General features: G+C 56.4%; 1 protein-coding gene across 1 annotated transcript in view; it reads left to right on the top strand.

Moving 5' to 3' along the window:
* Positions 1-17: 17 nt before the first annotated feature.
* Positions 18-18059, top strand: part of Neurl1b (neuralized E3 ubiquitin protein ligase 1B) — a 31543-nt gene continuing 13501 nt past the window's right edge. The window contains exons 1-2 of the mRNA XM_055604774.1: positions 18-122; positions 17274-17819. Of these exons, the coding sequence (XP_055460749.1) occupies positions 92-122; positions 17274-17819 (577 nt within the window). The 5' untranslated portion in view covers positions 18-91. The remainder of the gene's footprint in view (positions 123-17273; positions 17820-18059) is intronic.

Here is an 18059-nt window from a genome sequence, read left to right as displayed (position 1 = left end):
CGCCGGTGCGGCGGCGATGCCCCGCAGCCCGGCCGCGGCCCCCGGCCCGCCCAGCTAGCCCTCCCCCGGCGCCGCGACTCTCGGAGCAGCGATGGGCAACACGGTGCACCGGACCCTCCCAGGTACGCCCGGAGCCGCGCCCCGAGGTGGCGCGGAGCGCTCGGTCTTCCCCGAGCCGCCCCAGCCGCCGAGCCCGGGTGCACGGGAGAGCCTGACTGCCGGCGCCCGATCCTCCGGGCCTCACCCTTGCGGGGCCGTGCGGACCTCGCCCCCCCCCCCCCGGCCCTCGGCCTCGGCCGTGCGCCCCGCGCCTTTGTTCCAGCCCGAGGTCGCCGAGGAGCGAGCCGGGGGGCCATCGGGGCTTCCCCTGGCCCGAACCCCCAGGGGGGCTGCGGGACGCCGGGTGTCCTGGGTCTCCTGGCGCGGCCCGCGGGCGCCCCCGCCGCACGTGCTACTTCTTGGCAGCGCCTCCCTTCGGGTGTCCGCTCAGCTGGGGGCTGTCCAGCCCCATCTGAGCCGCTGCCGCGGAGCGCATGGCCCCCTAGTTAAAAAGCGCCCTAGAATTTCCCAGAGCGGAGAAAGGCGGTGGGCGAGGGGCGTTGGGCGTGCGTGTGTGTGCGGAGGCCGGGGACGCCACGCCTCGCTGAAAATACCTAGCGACCGTGGAACAGGTCAGCTCGCCCAGGCTGTGTCACTGCCTGTCTGCAAAGAAGCGTCCTCCTAGGGAAATGCACCCCGATTTTACACACGAAGAAGTTAGAGCTCACAGCAGGAGACGTGAGCGGATAATGGCAGTGGTGGGAGACGGCATGGGCCCTGTCTGCCCCGCCCCCCACGGCCCCAAGTCTTCGGAAGTGTTTGGCCATTAAAGCTGGTCGGTCTCTCAGCATCCTCCGGGAAAGGCTGAGTGTGTGTGTGCTGGAGGAGGGTAGTTCAGAGGAGAAGCGAGTTGGCTGTAGGTCAGATTTAGTGCAGCCAGGCGGACACCCCATCTCTTCTCTGACACCCCCACAGCAGTTATCCGAACAGAGTTGTCTCCTCCCCTGGAAAGGACTGTCTGCATAGTGCCAGCCTGAGGCCCAAGGGCTGCTGGGGAAGGAGACAGCCCCTTGTACTAATAAGCCCGCTGGGCCGCTTTCACTACTGTCAGCCAGGTGGAGTCCCAGCTGACAGGTCAGCTGCTGACATTTAGAACCCGGCTCTGTAGGAGATGAGAGTGGCAACATGGCTATTGCTAGGATGGGGAGACCCAGCCACCGATCCGGAGGGTCCTGAGGTCTCATGAGGGATGTCAGCCACGGGAGACCAGGACTGAGACACCACTCCGTACTCACGTTCTTAATTCAGAATGTCCGTGCTATTCCAGTTGGTTTTTCAGAAAGCTATTCTGCCACCTGTGGGTCACACTTGGAGTAAGGGAAGGGACAGGCAGCCTCACCAGGTGGCCACACGTTGTGGAGACTGATGCAGTGGTCCTTCCCCTCGGCTCCGTGGGTGGAGCACTCTAGGCTGGGGGCTCAGGGTCAAGGCGGGTCACCCCCCCCCGTGGTGTCTAAGTGTGGGAGCCTCCTACCGTTTGAGGGACTAATGCTTGCACCAAGTGAGAGGAAGAGGGGGGACATCAGCTAGCAGGTGCCAAGAAGGTGAAGAGCTGTATGTTGTTCTCAGATCTGGCTGCCATCAGCTTCTTGAAGCTTTATACCCAGCTCCCTCACGCCTGGACCATTCTTCCCTGTCCAGAGAGTGTCTCGACATCCGGTTCTGTGGTCACCTTTCCCGGGAGTCGTCCTGCAGCTCTGCTCTGCTCTATTGCCGGGACACCCTCCTAGGACTGCTTGTTCACATGGCTGTGCCGCCCTGTCGCTGCATCTTGCTGTGACTCTCTATGGGGTTCCGTGAGGACAGGGCCCATGCCTTGATCGGCGTGTTCCCTGGCTTGCCCGCCCCAGAGCCTAGTGCCTGGTGCAGGCTCAGAACCGGGTGGTGGAGTGCAAATGGAGCCTGCATCTTTGGCTGAAGGAATGCTTGGCTCAGGCTTGCCCTGAGGAAGCCTGTGCTTTCCTGCTCGGGGAAGGGACACATGAGTGGGGTTCATTGCACAGGACTAGAAATAGAGGACTGGCATTTGCCGAGCACCTGGATCCCGTGCCAGGCTCCCTGCATGCGTGGCTGCAGTCACACGCTGAACATGCGTGTTAAGGCTGCTCCACTCCCTTCGGGCTGTCTAGAGTCTCCCTCTCTGACCTCCCAGTGGCTCCCCCTTCCTTTCCCTCAGGCCTCTGCTCCATAACTGGGTCTTGACATTGTCGGTTCCCTCCCCGGCCCCTTCCTTAGCTTTGGGGTTCTCCTGGGCGTATGTCACGGTGTGACACGTGTGTATTTTAGGTGACTGCTGTGTGCTGAGTATCTGGGGTAGGGGCTGAAACACAGGAGACGTTTGGATGGTTGGTGAGTGAACCAAGAGTTTCGTTCTCCCAGCCACCCTGCACAGCTGTCCCATCACTCCCATTTACTGGATGAAACATCAAGGCTTGGGAGGCCAAATGACTGGTCCTTGCCTACACGGCTCCTCTAGTTGGCAGCACCAGAGTTGAAATCCAGGTTTATTTAGCTCCAAAGTCCTCTTCTTCCTGACAGACATTCTCCCCTCAAGGAAGGCTTAGATAACATTTATTAAGTGCCCCCGTGGTTTAGATAATGTTTATTGGGCATTCCACCTCGCACATGGCGTGGTACGGGGCACAATAAGGAAATGCCAAAGAAAGGGAATTGCCCTTTGGTTGGCATCAGTAACCTCCTTGGCAGCTCTCTCAAGCTGCACCGACATACTTTGGTGCATAGCCTTGACCCAGGAGAGGGCAAGGGTCAGCAGGAGACCTTGTGTCTGCTGAGCTCCTACTGTGTGCTACAGCCTCCCTTTCCAGCTCCACCCTGCAATGTAAGGTATTAGTCCCCTCCGGTTTAGAAGAGGGGACACGGACTGGCTAAGTCCAGCTCACACAGGTGCCAAACAAGCTGGGACTTAGTTGACTGAGATCCATCAGGTTCCTAAGGCCACACAGTCTCGTTCTCCCCACTTCACTGGCCTTCCGCTGGGTTTTATAAGGGGAAAATAAACAGGTAGAAATGGGGGAGAGTATCATTCCAGGAGGGGGTGGGTGGGAGGAAGCATTCTCTCCTTTTCTCCCAACCGGCACGTTCTAGACCCTTCCCTGTGCACCTCTGGGGTTCACAGCCCTGGCTGTGTTCACCCACAACACTGATTGGAGAATATGCTGAATTCAAACTATAGACTGGGTTTAATCATTAAGTTGGCCAATGCTTGGCCAAGCCAATGGCTTTCAGTGTCTGGGAGTCTTGGTTGAGGAGATATGCTGAGTCTGCCCTGGGCGACACAGGCAGGCCAGGCCAGGCCAGCCCTTCACTGTGTGTGTTCAAAAGGGCTATCTTTGATTTCACAGGCAACAAATGGAGGCTCAGAGAGGTCAAGGGCACTATACCTAGGAGGAGAAAGAGAGAGAAAGACACACACATAGACAAACAGACTGACTGGCTGGCTGGCTGGCTGGCTGGCTGGCTGGCTGGCTGGCTTAGGCTTCCTAACCTACTCCAAAGCTTGCAGATGCTAAGTCTAGAAAGGTTGTACTCACACCTGCCTTAGAAGACTCTTTCCACAAAGCTCCTCTCCTCGTCAGCCTCAGACGGGGCCCTCTTAGACAAGACCATCTTGAACAAGGCACACCTGAACAAGATTCTCCCAGACAAAGCAAACCTGGGCAAAGCCCCAAAGCTGATTGGCTGCTCCGCTTCACAGCATCCTGTCTGATCACTGAGGTGGTGTTCCCAGAGCAAGGAGCTGCCGGTGTCCCAGAAGCATCGCTTTGTCAGTCCCTGGGAGGGTAGCAGTCTTGGTCACCCTTCAGTAGCCAGCCAAAGGCCAACAAGTGACAGTCACTTTCCTCTTCACGCCCTCTTCTCTCAGCTGCAGTTTGGAGCTGAGTTGAGCTTTCTTTGTCCTCTTGGCCATATGTCCTCCTGTCCCCCTCAGGTCAGTAGAATTTCACTTGTATCTGAGCTGAGCCTCTGAAAGCCACAGCAGCTCCTTCAACTGCCCTGAGACCTGCATGCTGCCAACTAGGGCTCAGGAGGGCTGGGCAAGATCCCTTGGTGCTCTAAGGATGCTGTGGGCTGCGCTATGCAGACAGTGGAGGTAGGGAGAGGAACTGGGGTCTGTCCTGTGTAAGTGAACATTGGAGAAGTGGTCTGTGGTCTGGATGGACCAGTTGAACTTCTGTTCCATCCTCTCTGCTTCCATTCTGCCCCTCCTCCACTGCGGGGGATCGGGAAGGCTTCCTGGAAGAGGATACCTCTGAAAAGAAGTCCAGCTGAGTGTCTGCTTGCCCTTAGGATCTCCTGTGGCTTTGTGGCTTGGTTACTCTGTTCTGTGGCCACTGACACCTGTCATGTGCCATTGGGGTGCAGGCCTGAGTGCCACAGCCAGAAGGGCAGCATGCTCCCGTAGAGTAAGATCAGCTTAGTGCCACCCTATGGCCAAACCAAGCTGGGCCACCAAAGTGCCTGTCTGCTGTGGGTCAGCTCCAGCTCCTTCATGCTCGTTAGTGATACGGCATAGAAAGGGTACTGGCATGCACTCGTTATAAAAGGATTATTTTTAAAAGCGACTCTTATTATTTTAATTATGTGTGTGAGATTGTTCACGTAAGTGCAGGTGTCCTCAGAGAGGTTAGAGGTGTTAGATTCCCTAGAACTGAGCTATTGTGGTTGTAAACCATCTGGTGTGTGTGTTGGGAACCAAACTCGGGTCCCCTAGAAGAGCAGCAAGTGCTCATACATGCTGAGCAATCTCTCCAGCAGTAAAGATTTGTTTTACTTACCTGTTTGTGAGTGTGAGTGTGCCTGCTCTTGTGTGTGTATACATGTGTGTGTGTGTAGCACATGTGTGAAGTGCCTGCAGAGGCCAGAACAACATTCAGATCCCTTGGCTCTGAAGTTATACGAAATTATAATTTTCAGCCTCACATCCATTCCTGGTGCTAGGAACCAAACACTGGCCCTCTGCAAGAGTAGTGATGGCTCTTAAACCCGGAGCCATCTCTGCAGCCCAAGAGGATTCTTCAGAAACGGGGTCTCACTCTGTATGGTCTATACTGGCCTTGAACCCAGCAGTCCTTCCGTCCATGCTCCCTAAATGCCAGGGTGTCAGCCACCACCCTGGGTTCATGTTCATGTTCATGTTCATGTCCATGTGACAGGCTAGATGTATCTCTCTGATGGACATGGCTTTTGTTGACAGAGGCTACAGGGGAGGTGAGGGCAGAGCCTGGAGCCCGGACCTTAGAATAAGGCCACCCTGAAGCCCGGATCCTCAGCATGAATCGGGGACACGAGGGGCGCGTCCCAGGCAGGGGAGGGGAATTCAGTAGGGAGTAGTAAGCAAGACAGAACACCATGACCATGGCTGTCACTGGAGAGATACCTTCCCAGTCCTGCCCCTGGGGCCTCTACGGACTGGCTGGCAGATGGCAGGTCACTTTCAGCCTCACATCCAGGACTGGATTGGAGAACTCCCTTTGGGGACATTAGGGACGTTGGTCTCAGGTCCTCAGGCCCTTTCCAGAATACCTGCTTTCAAGAGAGAAAGATGCCCCACTGGGCAGTTGGCTCACTCAGCTGGAACAAGGACCATAGCCTGGCTTTAGGGGGCTGGGTTCTAGTGGGAGAGATCAGCAGGGACACAGTGGTGATGGGAGTGACAGAGGAGGTGGGAGGAAGATGCAAGGAGCGCTTCCTGGAGGAGGCATACTCTACCCAGGGAAGGAGAAACTTTGCCAGGAAAGTGGGAACAGCTGATGAGGGCAGGGTGCTCAAGGTCAAAGACCCCAAGTCGGGGAGAAGATAGGAGCAGAGCTGAAGAGCTCAGGGGCCAGTACTACTGTGGTGACAGGGAGGGTGGAGATAGTGGGAGTGTCTTACAGGTAGGGTGCAATCTACTCACCAGCTTCCCCAGCAGGGCCAAGGCCAGGCTGTTTAATCCTCCGTGGGCAGAAAGGGGCAACTCCTCACTTCCTGTCTGTATTTAGTGCTGTGTTTTGCGGGAGTGAAATAGGGGAAGGCTAACAGTGGGAGCATTTGAAGCAGAGGTTAAGGGGCAAGACGAGGAAACAGACTCAGAACAGTATTGAAACCTGCCCTGGGTCAGGTGGCTGGGAAGTGGCAGGTGACCAACCCAACCCCAACCCCAGGCCTGCCCTCAGGAGCATTTGTCGGTCATCAAGTGGCCATGTCCCTTGTCCTCATCCTAAGCATCCCGGGGCACACCTTCTCTGTCATCTGAAGGTGACTCATCCCTATCCCAATTGCCTGTGGCAAAACATCCCCACCCAGAACCCTTGACTCTGCATCCACAAGGTGGGCGTGGCTCTGCATTGGTCTCTTTGAAGGTGCAAGGTGCCTGCCCAGGGGGACCTGCACACCCACCACAGTCCCACATTTGCTCACCTGAGCGCAGTGGGCAAAGTGGACGTGCTCTGCACGTCGGGCAAGAGCAGCCCTCCCCCACGCTGGCTGTCACTGACATGCTGTCACTGACATGTCACAGGCCAGGGTCCCTGATTGTCCACCTGCATCCATGTCCTGCCTGTCCTTCAGCCAGCCAGGTAGCACCATCTTCCAAGCCTCACCCCCTCCCAGAGCTCCGAGGTGATGATTCTTCCAATCCGGCTGTGCCAAACTCTGGACCAGGAGAGTGCTTGCCTGGCACCTTAGTGTGTGAATGCACCCAGCCATGCTGAACCAGGATCAGGTGCTCTCAAAGGAGACAGACAAGGAGAGTAAAAACTGCAAATGTGCGTCCCGCAGCCTGCCTGTGCCAAGCGCTATTCTAAGCCAGGACAGTTGTTTAACCCTCAGCACAGGCCCTAACGGCCACTGCTGATAGCCACATGTAACCCGTGACTTGCGCCGGGGCACACAGCTTCTCCAGGTTGGGGGGCAGGAATGCTCCCAGGGACTGCAGGGCGCCCCCTGCAGGTTAACGCTGAGCAGTGCTGCGTTCTTTGGTTGGCTGTCCTCAATCCCACCTGTAGGCACAGTGTGTTGGGCGTGGCCCAGGTGGGCTGTGGGTTCACCATGAAAACCTGCCTGAGAATCCCGCATGTCTGATCTACATAACTTCAGCCCTTACCAAAGCCAGTCAGGGGACAGCCGCTGTCCTGGGGCTTTCTGGACAGCACAGCTAAAAGGAGGCCCCAAGCTGTCCAATTGGGATACGTCCAATTGGATAGCAAGGGCCTCCAGGACCTGTGGGCTACCTTCACACATAATGGGCAGGGCAGCGTGGGCAGAGGTCTGCTGTGTCCAGAGAGACAGAGTTTAGTGCTGAAGGACTTACACACGTCAGGGACCCCAGCACAAAGAGTAGCTCAGCGTAGCCATATATCATGGATTCTGGGAGGACAATCTACTCTGGAGTCTTGGGAAGGGATTCCCTGGTGAGCCTGAACACCTTCTATGGCCCTCCCAGCCTTGCACTTATGTTTTCCTAGTAGTTTGCAGGGGTTAGACCCATTTTTACAGGTGTGGACACTGAGGTGACAGGATGCACGTTGCATCCGCTAATCCAGCCAGCCTCTCTGCAATCCAGCTCAAAGGCAGGTGCCTGTGAGCACGTTCTGAGACCTTGCCCCAGGACACCTGCCAAGCACCCTAACCCTTCCTCATTCCTTCTTCTCACGGGGACTCCACTGGCCTAGTAGCACTCTACCTCAGACCTTGCCTCCCACTGGTGGGGGAACTCTTTAATGAGTAAGCCATTTGGGGAAGTGGATGGGTGGGGGCATCTGGCTGTGGGCTGGCGCAGTGCCCGGGGCATTCTGTTTACACCCTCGACACCACCCCGTTTATACCACAGTTATAGCCCTCGGGCATGTGTTTGCTTCCCCTTGGCCCCCCCAGGATGATGGATTTATGAGATGGGTAGGCACACGCTCCACCTTGCGCCTCCGAAACTGCGCTCAGTAACTTTCCACCGCAGACAGCCATTCCTTGGGCCACAGGAGAGCTAGCTTCCCTTCCCTCAAGGTTCTTGGTGTTCAAGGGCAGGAGATGGCGGAGTGGAATTTCCATGTGCTGGGTCATGGTGTAGGACTCCATCCTGGAAGATGGGGCCGTTGCTCTCAGAACAGGGGCGCTCTGCGTCACCTTGCCGAACATCTTCCATTCATCAGACTGGGGCACCAAGGGCTGGAGACCGGCCCAGGGTCTCAAAGCAATTACAGCTGGACTTTGGCTAGGATCCCAAGAGAAATGTTTGAAAGAACCCTGGACTTGGAAGAAGTGCTTCGTTCAAGCCTCTGTCCTCTATGCTCTGTGTCCTTGGGCAAGCCAGTTCCCCGAGCTAAGCTTCCATCCCCTCGTTATCTTTAGGACGAGAGTAGCGACGGTGCCACCCTCCTCCTCAGGGTTTGCAAATCAAAGATAGGTGGAAGGCAGAGCAGTGCGCGAGGCAAGACTCCGTGCGTGGCCCTTATTCTCAGAGGCAAAGGATCCGCACTCCTAAAGCTATCGGAACAAGAAATTAGGACCAGCTTGCCCTGTCACACCCAACATCTCCTTCCCTGGCCCACGGAAACAAGTGTGGGCTCTCATGAAAGCGAGGGTTACCTGTGTCCTGGCCAGCCCCTCTCTGTCTCTGAGCCTGATCTTCCCATCCGTGAAATGGGCTTTGAGGTATAGATTGGGTGCCAAGAGCCAGGACCCTGTACAAAGGAGGCTCTTACAGACCCAGCACAGGCCTTCGCCTCTTGGAGCAGCAGGCTGTCTCCAGAGGCCTGTGATACACTAGAGGAGCCAGCCTAGGGCGCAAAACCAGGCACACCCTGGCCTACTCTGTGCTAGGTGTTCTCTCTAGCCTCATGATCCCACTTTAGCTGGCTGCTCAGAGCCCCGCTGTCAGCCCTCCTGAGTCTGCTGGGCCTTACGCAGTTCCTCTAGCTCTCTAAGCCCCTCTTCTTCAGGGACAGGGCCTCTAGCAGCCACCTCTGTCTCAAGGGCAGGCGGTGGGCCTGGGCTCCGGGAATCTGCCCTCCAGCGGGCGCCCCTCAGGGTTGCAGGCCATTGGGGCTCCCCTCCCCCACGGCCACCGCTTTCCTTTTTTAGAAGCTTTGCCTTTGTTCATCCCAAGTTCCGCCAAAGCGTGACCTTTTTTGAGGCTGCGAACCAGCTGATTGATGGCCTCCGCTGCCACCCTGCCTTCTCCCGGAGCCAGAGTCCCTCTCTGCGCCAGGCTCCACAGCGGCCTCGCCTACATCTGCGACATTCTCCTCGCAGGTTGGGATGTTAGAAAGACCTGGGGTGAGCACGCTGTGCAGTGCAAGTCTGGGGAGAGGAGCATGCCGGGGAGCTTATTCCGCCTCTGCTCCACGTCCACTCTGTGGGGTGATGGGTGGGTCTGTTCCCACAGACACCCAAGTCTTAGGAGTACCTGCAGGTGCTCACCCGGCGCAGCGCCTCTGCTCAGGGCACCACCCAGATTGGGGGTGGGGGTTGTGTACAAGGCAAAGAGAGGGAAACACAAGCCTGGGCAGCTCTAGCCAGCTTATCAAGCTGCCAGGGCTGCCTGGAGACGCGCCACTGGTGGTGTTTGGGGGCCAAACCAGGCAGGAGTGTGCGGCAGTTAGACGCGATGTTCGAAATCTTGGCTGCCTTTCTCGTGTGCGTCCTACCGGGCTGTTTCAGCGGGCAGGGAAGAAAGGTTCGAAGTTTGAGCCTCATTCTCCAGAGAGGCAGAGCCACTGTCCAGCTCCAAACTGTTCAGCAGCCCCCGGGCTTTCTTGAAGATCTCCTTTGCCTGGCCTTTGAGACCCTTTGTGATGTAGCCCTTGACCTCGGCTGCGTCCCTCCGGCTGCCTTCTACCCTGGACTCCCCGGAGGTTGCCAATGCAGCGTGCTTACTCTCCCCTGCAGGCTTTTCCTGCTGCCCTTCCCCCTGCCTGAACACATTTCCCTAGCCTGTCCCAAGCCCCCAGCCCTTCTTCTGTCTGTCTGACTTCCCTGTGCAGTTTGTCTGAGTGTCCTTCCTGCTGCTTTCAGCTCTAAATCTGCCTCCTGGAGGGAAGGAGGTGGCAAGGGAGGCCTGTATGTGACTCATTGGGACATGTACCCCACAACCCACACAAGCGCTGGCACAGAGCGGATGCAGCAGAGCTGTCAGATGGAGGGGGAAGTGACGTACTGGGGAAGGAATGAGGGACATTCCCTCTGGCCCTCACAGCACTGGGGCCCTAACCCTGATGCTGGCGCCTGTAAGGCTGGAATTTCCTGGGTCCTTTCATCAAGAATTAACCTGGCCGAGGGGCCCAGGGAGGGACAGCAAACTGACATTTTTCCAGGGCTCCCATGGAAGCCAGGACAGCTGAGGGGGCTGCTATACTGCACAGGCCCCGAAGAACAGACAAGACTTTCTCCCTAGCAGTGCTGAGGGACCCCCAGCTCCCCACAGCTGTTGACTGTTGATAGCTGTTTGCAGAGCGAAAGGGGAGGCAGCCAGTGGCGTTTTCCAGCGCGGGCTGGCCCCCATCCACCCAGGGTGCTGGCCAGCCAGGCCTCGGAGGCCAGGAACAAAGTCCCCTGCGCGCCTGCTGCTGTGTTTGGCAGGGGAGCCAGGGCAAGTTTGGCCTTTTCTAGCCATTTCAAACCCACCAATGGAAAGGTCTCCTCTGCTGCCAAGGACACCCAAGTCCTTGCCCTTTTGGTATGGCAGGAAGCCTCGTGTGTGTGTGTGTGTGTGTGTGTGTGTGTGTGTGTGTTTTTCTTATCTCTGAAGCTTTGCCCTGCACACAGAGAGACACCATGTTGTTTTGTGCTGCCCGTAGAGCTGGTTTGCGTTTTGAACTTGAGCAAGCATTTCTTGAACCAGGTTTTTCTCATTCAAGGTCTACAGCCAGAGGACAAATGATCCAAGGAGCCCGGGAAAGCCTCTGAAGTTGCATGTCAGATTGTGTGCATGGGGTGTGGGTATGTTTCTTGGCTATGGCTCATCATTACTCTCAGTAAGGCCTGTGACTCCACCCTATCCTCACCCAAGCCTTTAGCCAGCTGCCCTGAAGATGGGCAGGTGGGAGAGAGGCCCTGAGTCCAGCCTCCCCGCCTTCGTTTTCCCTGCCCTGTTGGAAATTGAAGGCAATGAAAACTGACCCTGCTGTTTCCAGCTTCAAGTTCCAATGGGAAGGCCTGTGCCTCGAACATCTTAGGAGCCTGGTAGGGATTCCCAGCGAAGGACTTTGTCTTGTTAGAGGTAGGTGGTCCCTGTTCCTGGCTAAAGCCAGAATGTCATGGTTGCTACCAGCACTTGTGGCGGCTTCCAGCATGCCTGGCAGCGAGTGCTGTTTCTTCGGCTTGGCTTAGCTCAAAGACTCAGCGCTGCGAGGATTGGGCCCAATTGACATAGCACACCTGAGCCTGGCACAGGATGGCCCAAGAATAGGCCTCTGCGGACAAGACAGGAGATAATGTAAGGGTTTGGGGTACCGTTTCCCAGTCAAAGCCATGGGCCCTCTGGAAGAAGCTGTGTCCCTAGTGTGCCGAGTGAAGAAAGGACACCCTCTGTGCAATGCACATCACGTGAGCCTATGCCATGCCCCAGATGACCATAGAAGGTAGACATGACTTCCGCCAATCTTCTAGGTCTGCCTGAGGCTCAGAGATGTTAATCGTGGAGCTTTGAGACCACACAGCAAATCTACAACAGTGCCTGGGTTGAGCTGAGGCTGTCTGGCTACAGGCCAACGCTCTCTGGAGCCACACCGAGATCCAGGTGAAGGCGAGGGGTTGCCCACTGGCTGCGCTTCGAGGGAGGGCATAGGTATCTATTGCCTTTCTGATAAGCGCTAGAACTTTGGAAACGCATCCGTATATGTTCTCATCACCCATGCCAGCCACCCCAAGGTGGAGACTTAAGGTCACCCACCATTTGCAGATGGCAAAGCCACATTTTTGAGAGGTGAGGGGACTTGCTCAGGAGCCCTCAGGCAGATGAGTAGCACAGACTGAACCCAGAGCCACAGCAGGAACTACCCAAGGAGTGTTCATTGGCCTGCCCAGCACTGGGCACTGGAGATGCTCCATCTGCCCACCCCAACCCTAAATCTGCCATAGTTTAATGTCAGACAAGGTTCCTCTGGCTAAACTCTAGAAAAACCCCTGGGTGGGGCCAGAGCTACTGGCTATGAGGTTCAGGCAGAGCTGTCCCTGCCATCAACCACAAGGATGGCTGTGGAGGTCAGCTCTGCCCCCCACCCCCCTCTGGAGATTCATCACCCCCTCCTTTCCTCTGACTGGGTCTCACGGTTCCTAGAAGGGCCTCACTAACTGGGGCCTCAGGGTGTGTGAGAAAAGGGATGCGACCACGGCTTTTTCCCTGATGTGGTTTGGGAGCCTCATCCTAGCCGAAAGCTTCGTGGTGATGGTGTCTGGATTTAGCCCCAGTGGCAGCGGCTGGGCACATCTGTGCTCACGGCTGCAGCCCAGCAGCTGTGACGTTCCACAATGAAGTGCCAGGAAGGCCCGAGCTGGGGCAGGATGGGGTGCATGCCAACAGGGCCTTAGCATAGGTGGTAAGCGGCTGAGTCCTGGGCTGCTGCAGAGAAGGAGTCGGCAAACTGGGGCTCGTGCCTTAGCCCTTGTGCCCTGCGCTGTGGGTGTGGTCTACCACAGTCAGGGACAGCTTATCTACCTCAGGTGAGGAGTCCTCTTAAAAGCCAACAGCACTCATGCTGAGAAACGTCCATCATGGAGTATACAGAGTGGGGTTCAGCACAGAGACAGACGGTGAGGTGGGTGGAGGCTGGAAGGATTCGTCTCTTTCCCCAACTTTCTGTTGGTTGGCCCTGTTGACGAGACTGAATTCATTTTTCCACTGCCGCGCTGGGAGCCTTGTCCTGCTAGCTTGAGTCTCCCACGTCCCTGGGCCCGGAGGAGCAGGTGTTGGATGCAGCTCAGGACACCTTTTGGCCTTTTATCTTAAGTGTCTTTAGTTTGTGTCAAGAACACATCAGCCTTCTCCACCATCATTCTGGTTTTCTTTGCTTCTCATCAGGTCTCTGGCCTCAGGGATTGGGGAAGCAGAGTGTTTATCCCTCATTCCCTGAAGGAAGTTGGGTTGTGTAATCAAGATTAAACAAATATGTCAGCCCTGGGGCTTTTGGGTGAGCACTGTCAGAAAGCACAGTAGTGTCTGCAGGGAAAGTAGCAAAGGCTGCATCTTCCCGTCTGTCAGCCCGCCTGCCCAAGGCATCAGACTGGGCTCCCGAAACACCTGCTGAAGCTCCTGGCTGCTGGTAAGGAAGGGGCTTCGATGAATAGATAAGTCTGGTAAACAGAGGGCCATGAGGCCAGGAGAGAAGTTCCGTCACCCAAGGTCACACGGTGCACTTGGATGCTCTGAAGGCTTTGATCTGTGGTTCTATTAATGCTTCCTGGAGGATTCACCAGAGGCAGGGGACCTTGGGTCTTTGGGCACTGACGGAAGCTGTAATCCATCCTCTTTCCAAGGCTGTGTGTGCTTGCTGACCCTGCTCGACACTGGGCATCCTGCTTGCTGGGATTTTATCTCTGAACTCCTGTAGTTCCCGGTAGATCTTAGCATGTTGGTTGCAAAGATGCCTGCAGCTCTGAAGCCACGCCTCCCCTCAGGCAGTGCCTGCTGGCCAAAAGCTGGTCAGCTGTGCTCAGCCCCTGCTCACCTTCGGTCATGCCATCTGGGTTAAGCCTCTGGCTTGGCATTTAGGGCCATCTAACTGAGTCCCAGAATGCAGACGGACAGCACCAACCCTTCACAGCAGTGCCTGCCCTGCCTTGGCACCCCGAGCCACCATTACCACAGTCCCCTGCTTTCCCACAGCCACCGATCCCTGCTCCGCCTACACCACTCCCTTCTGATTTTTCAAGACCCCTTGCTGTAGACATCACTGCCACCCACAGGTCCTGGGTGCTGGGGCATGAGGTAGCTTTCATTATGCTCCTTGTCGGAGTGAATTCAGCTGTGACACTGGAGAGATGCCAGTCACTGTGTGGGGTCTGCAGAGAGCACGAGCGGCTAAATAGGTGAAAGAAAAGGCTGGGCAGTGGGAGGAGCAGTCTGTCACTCTCTTGTGTCAGTTCAGGGCCTCATGATGGGCAGCCCTCCTGCCCAGACACTTGGCGCTTCATCGTGAGAACGGGAGGGAGAATGCAGGACCTCTGGATGTTTGCTGGATGCGTGGTGGCGGCCCAGCTGGTTAAGTAAAAGCCTGTCCTGGTTAACCAGCAGGATTGCACACCAGCTTCCAGATTTGAGTGCACTCGCCCCAGAAGCTGGGCTCGGTAATGGCCAAGGAGGGACGATTGTGGGCGGGCAGAACAGCAGCGGGTACATGGGACGGACTGTAGGGTGTATGGAGAAGAATGGAGTCTTACTGAAGCCCAGACCTGGAAGGTGTGCCTGATGAACCCTGGGCAATAGTGGCCCTGGCATTTGCCTGGCTGCACTAGGGTAGCCTAGTAGAGTCCATAGAAGGGGGTTATGTCCTGAGCTGGACTGACCTCAGCCCATTTCCTTATCTGCAAAGAGGCTGTTGGAGAAGCAGCTAGCCCCTGGAAATAGCTGGCCTCTGGGCTAGCAGGCAGCAGCTAGCCTTTATAAAGGAGCTGGTTTGGCCAGGCCTTTGCTGGGCATGGAGGGTGTGATGGAAGCCCTGCCCCTGGGCCCACACTTGCCACAACCCTACTCTTTCCTCTTCACTCTGCTTCCCCTTCAAATACACACTGAAGAACCAAAACCAAACCAAAACAAAAACCCTTTTTAAAGCAGGTTCTATTCGTTGAGTATTGTTTAAGTTCAAAGCAAATATATTGAGGTTTTTTGAACCTTTTTATCTCCTCTGCCTTCAAGACACACCCAGACTCTGACCCCTTCTCGCCACCCGCTGGCCTCTCTCCCATCTGAGCCCTGTGATCCAGCAGGCCTGTCCTGGCTATGGCTCTCCCTACAGTTCACCCTGCCCCCGCTGTCCAGAGCAGCCCTCCTCTCTGCTCTGAGCTTCCAATAATGAAGCTCCCTCGGGGTAGAGTTGTTAAAGAAAAGGCAAGGATCTGTAAGCACCACCCCCGCCTGCTCCCTGGCTCACCCAGACCCTGCTCCCCAGCTTCCCCACACTGACCCCCTGTTGTCTAGTCGCATCAGTGACTTTCTTCCCTTGGGGGCCTTTGCACTGCTGTCCCTGTCTGGAGTCCTCCCTAAACCCTCATGGCTCAGTCCTTCACTTCCTTTAGGCTTCCTCTCCAGTCACCCATCAGAGGGGGGTCTCCCTGAACGACCCCAGGGCAGCCTCCACTCCAGCTCATTACCTCTGTAGTGTACCCAACCAGCACAGAATGCTTCATTTGTTGTCGGACTCTGTCAGCTCATCAGAGGGGGCCTTTGTCTCTCTTGGGACAGTTGTACCCCCACGACCTAGCAAGCTGTCTGACACGTAGTAGACCCTTGCTTAACGTCTGTTAGGCAGCTGGTTAACTACAATCCCTGAGGCTTTTTTGTTCTGTTTTTTTCCTAATGAGAGACTTTGTCTTGCTCCTTGGCCTGGCAATGTCTTCAGCAGGTTGGTGCTTCCCCTCCCAGTTTTTAGAGGAGCCACGGTTGTCATTTTCCCTTGCTCTGCCACCCATCAGTTTGGTTAGCCAAACCCTCTACCTCCATCCCGGAGAGGACCACAGCACAGTGCACGCTGGGTTGAGCGTGGGAGGCGTGTCCCCGCAGTGGCCTGTCATTCTTCTCAGAGTGTACTGTGGTGGCCTGTTTTGAAAATGGCCTCTGCCGCTGTAGTAAGGGCAGGACTCCTCCCTGCAGTGGCCACCCACCTGCCGCCTCCCCTGGGGTGGAAAGAGAAAGGGGGAAAGATGACTCCCACTCCATTCTGAACCACCTGGGTCATGACCAATGGCCGGATTCTCTGTAAAGCCCCTCAGAGCAAATCTCCTTAGAAATAACCCCCCAGAAGGTACGTTCTGGAGAGGCTAACTTTCTGACCATCAGAGAAAAGGGAAAGCTGGGACGGCTCTGGAGCCTCAGAGACCAGCACAGAGAGTAGGTGAGCCCTCAAATGTCGGCATTTGTTCCACACCGCCTTCCAGCAGCAACGGGAGTTTACTGCACCCATTTGCAGATGGGCAAAGCAGGTGGAGAGAGTGACAGGGCTGCCACCGGGGTCCAGTCCAGAAACCAGAGCCTGGGACAGCCGGTCACCTTAGGGGGTGTGCCCCCCACCGGTCCTCAAGAATCCAGGCACTGTGCAGCTCAGATATGGCCCTAGGAGGAAGCCTCTAGGCTTGGCGGGCCTTGCTGGGGATGAAGAGGTCTTCTGACCGCTGGAATTGAGGATTTTTTCTATGCCTGCTCTAGCTCTTCACATAATGAGACAGAGACCTGTTACATTTATCAGTAAGCTTCAAGCACCATAGCCTGGGCAGATACAAGCCATTCTAAGTCGATTATGTTAGCCTGGCCTATTTCCCAGCCATGTGCTGTTACTTGTCCTCCAGTCTCGCCCTGGCCATCTCTGCTCCATCCTTGTCCCCATCAACTCCCCTATGGTGACCTCCTCCTCATGGCACGACAACCTTCTCTGGTCCAGCAACCTTCCTCCCCTGACCTGGTCTCATGGTACATCCTCAGGGTCCAGTGACCTTCCCCCTCACTCTCCTAGACTGGGAACGAAGTCCTGCCTGCCGTGACCTCTGCTCAGTCATAGGCTCTTAAGCTTCTTTGTTAACCAATCAGAGATAACTGGGGAATAATTTTTAGATAACATTGAGACAGGAGATTACTCAAAAGCAGTGACAATCCCAGAATCTGTTAGCATCTAGCTCGCTTCTGGTTCAGCAATTGACAATCAAATATACAGAGACACACATTAACGCAGTGTGAATGAAGGTTTCCTCCGCATCTGACCCCGCATCTGATAACCTGGGTGTGGAACCGAGGGAGCCCTTCAGTGCTCACCCAGCATCAAGCCTTGGCTCACTCGTCTGTGAAATGTGTGTAGTGTCTTGCCAAGGTTAGGGATAAGGTGGACGAGCTCCTCAGGTCTAGCCCAGAACCTTCTAAATTTTGGAATCTAAAACGTACCCATGCCCAGTCTAAGGTGGAATTTCTAGAAAGGATTAATAAAATTGTGGCCACAGGCATTCCAAGAGCTGACATGCCTCCTCTCTGCCCACAGACTCCAGCCCTCCTGCACGCCTCCTGGCCACAAGGCCCTGCTATGGCCCCGGCCCAGAGAGGCGAGCAGTCCTGGGTGAGGCACCACGCTTCCACGCGCAGGCCAAGGGCAAGAACGTGCGGCTGGACGGCCACTCGCGCAGGGCCACGCGGCGGAACAGCTTCTGCAACGGCGTCACCTTCACGCAGAGGCCCATCCGCCTTTACGAGCAGGTGCGCCTGCGCCTGGTAGCCGTACGTCCTGGCTGGAGCGGTGCCCTGCGCTTCGGCTTCACGGCGCACGACCCGTCGCTCATGAGCGCGCAGGACATCCCCAAGTACGCCTGCCCCGACCTGGTCACGCGGCCTGGATACTGGGCCAAGGCCCTGCCGGAGAACCTGGCGCTGCGGGACACGGTGCTGGCCTACTGGGCCGATCGCCACGGCCGCGTCTTCTACAGCGTCAACGATGGCGAGCCCGTGCTGTTCCACTGTGGTGTGGCTGTGGGAGGCCCACTCTGGGCACTCATCGACGTCTACGGCATCACCGATGAGGTGCAGCTGCTGGGTAGGTCGGTTGGCACAGCCTGCACATTCCCAGTGTTTGCAGCCCCCCCCCAGGGGCGTGGCTCAGCTGTGGGCACCCAGCTGCCCAGCGTGTCCAGATGTGTCTCGATTCTCACAAAAGCAATGGTGTCCGATTTCCAGAGGAGGAAACTGAGGCGCGTAGTTCCTTCTGTTACAGAGCTGGGAGGGAACCCACAGGGGGCTGGCCCCATGCCTTGGCTAGCCAGCTTATCACTTTTAG

The sequence above is a fragment of the Psammomys obesus genome, unplaced genomic scaffold (assembly GCF_907164565.1).
Source record: "Psammomys obesus unplaced genomic scaffold, mPsaObe1.curated_primary_1811, whole genome shotgun sequence".
Classification (NCBI taxonomy): Eukaryota; Metazoa; Chordata; class Mammalia; order Rodentia; family Muridae; genus Psammomys; species Psammomys obesus.
The sequence above is the reverse complement of the archived record's forward strand: the minus strand, read 5'-3'. Positions and strand labels throughout refer to the sequence as shown.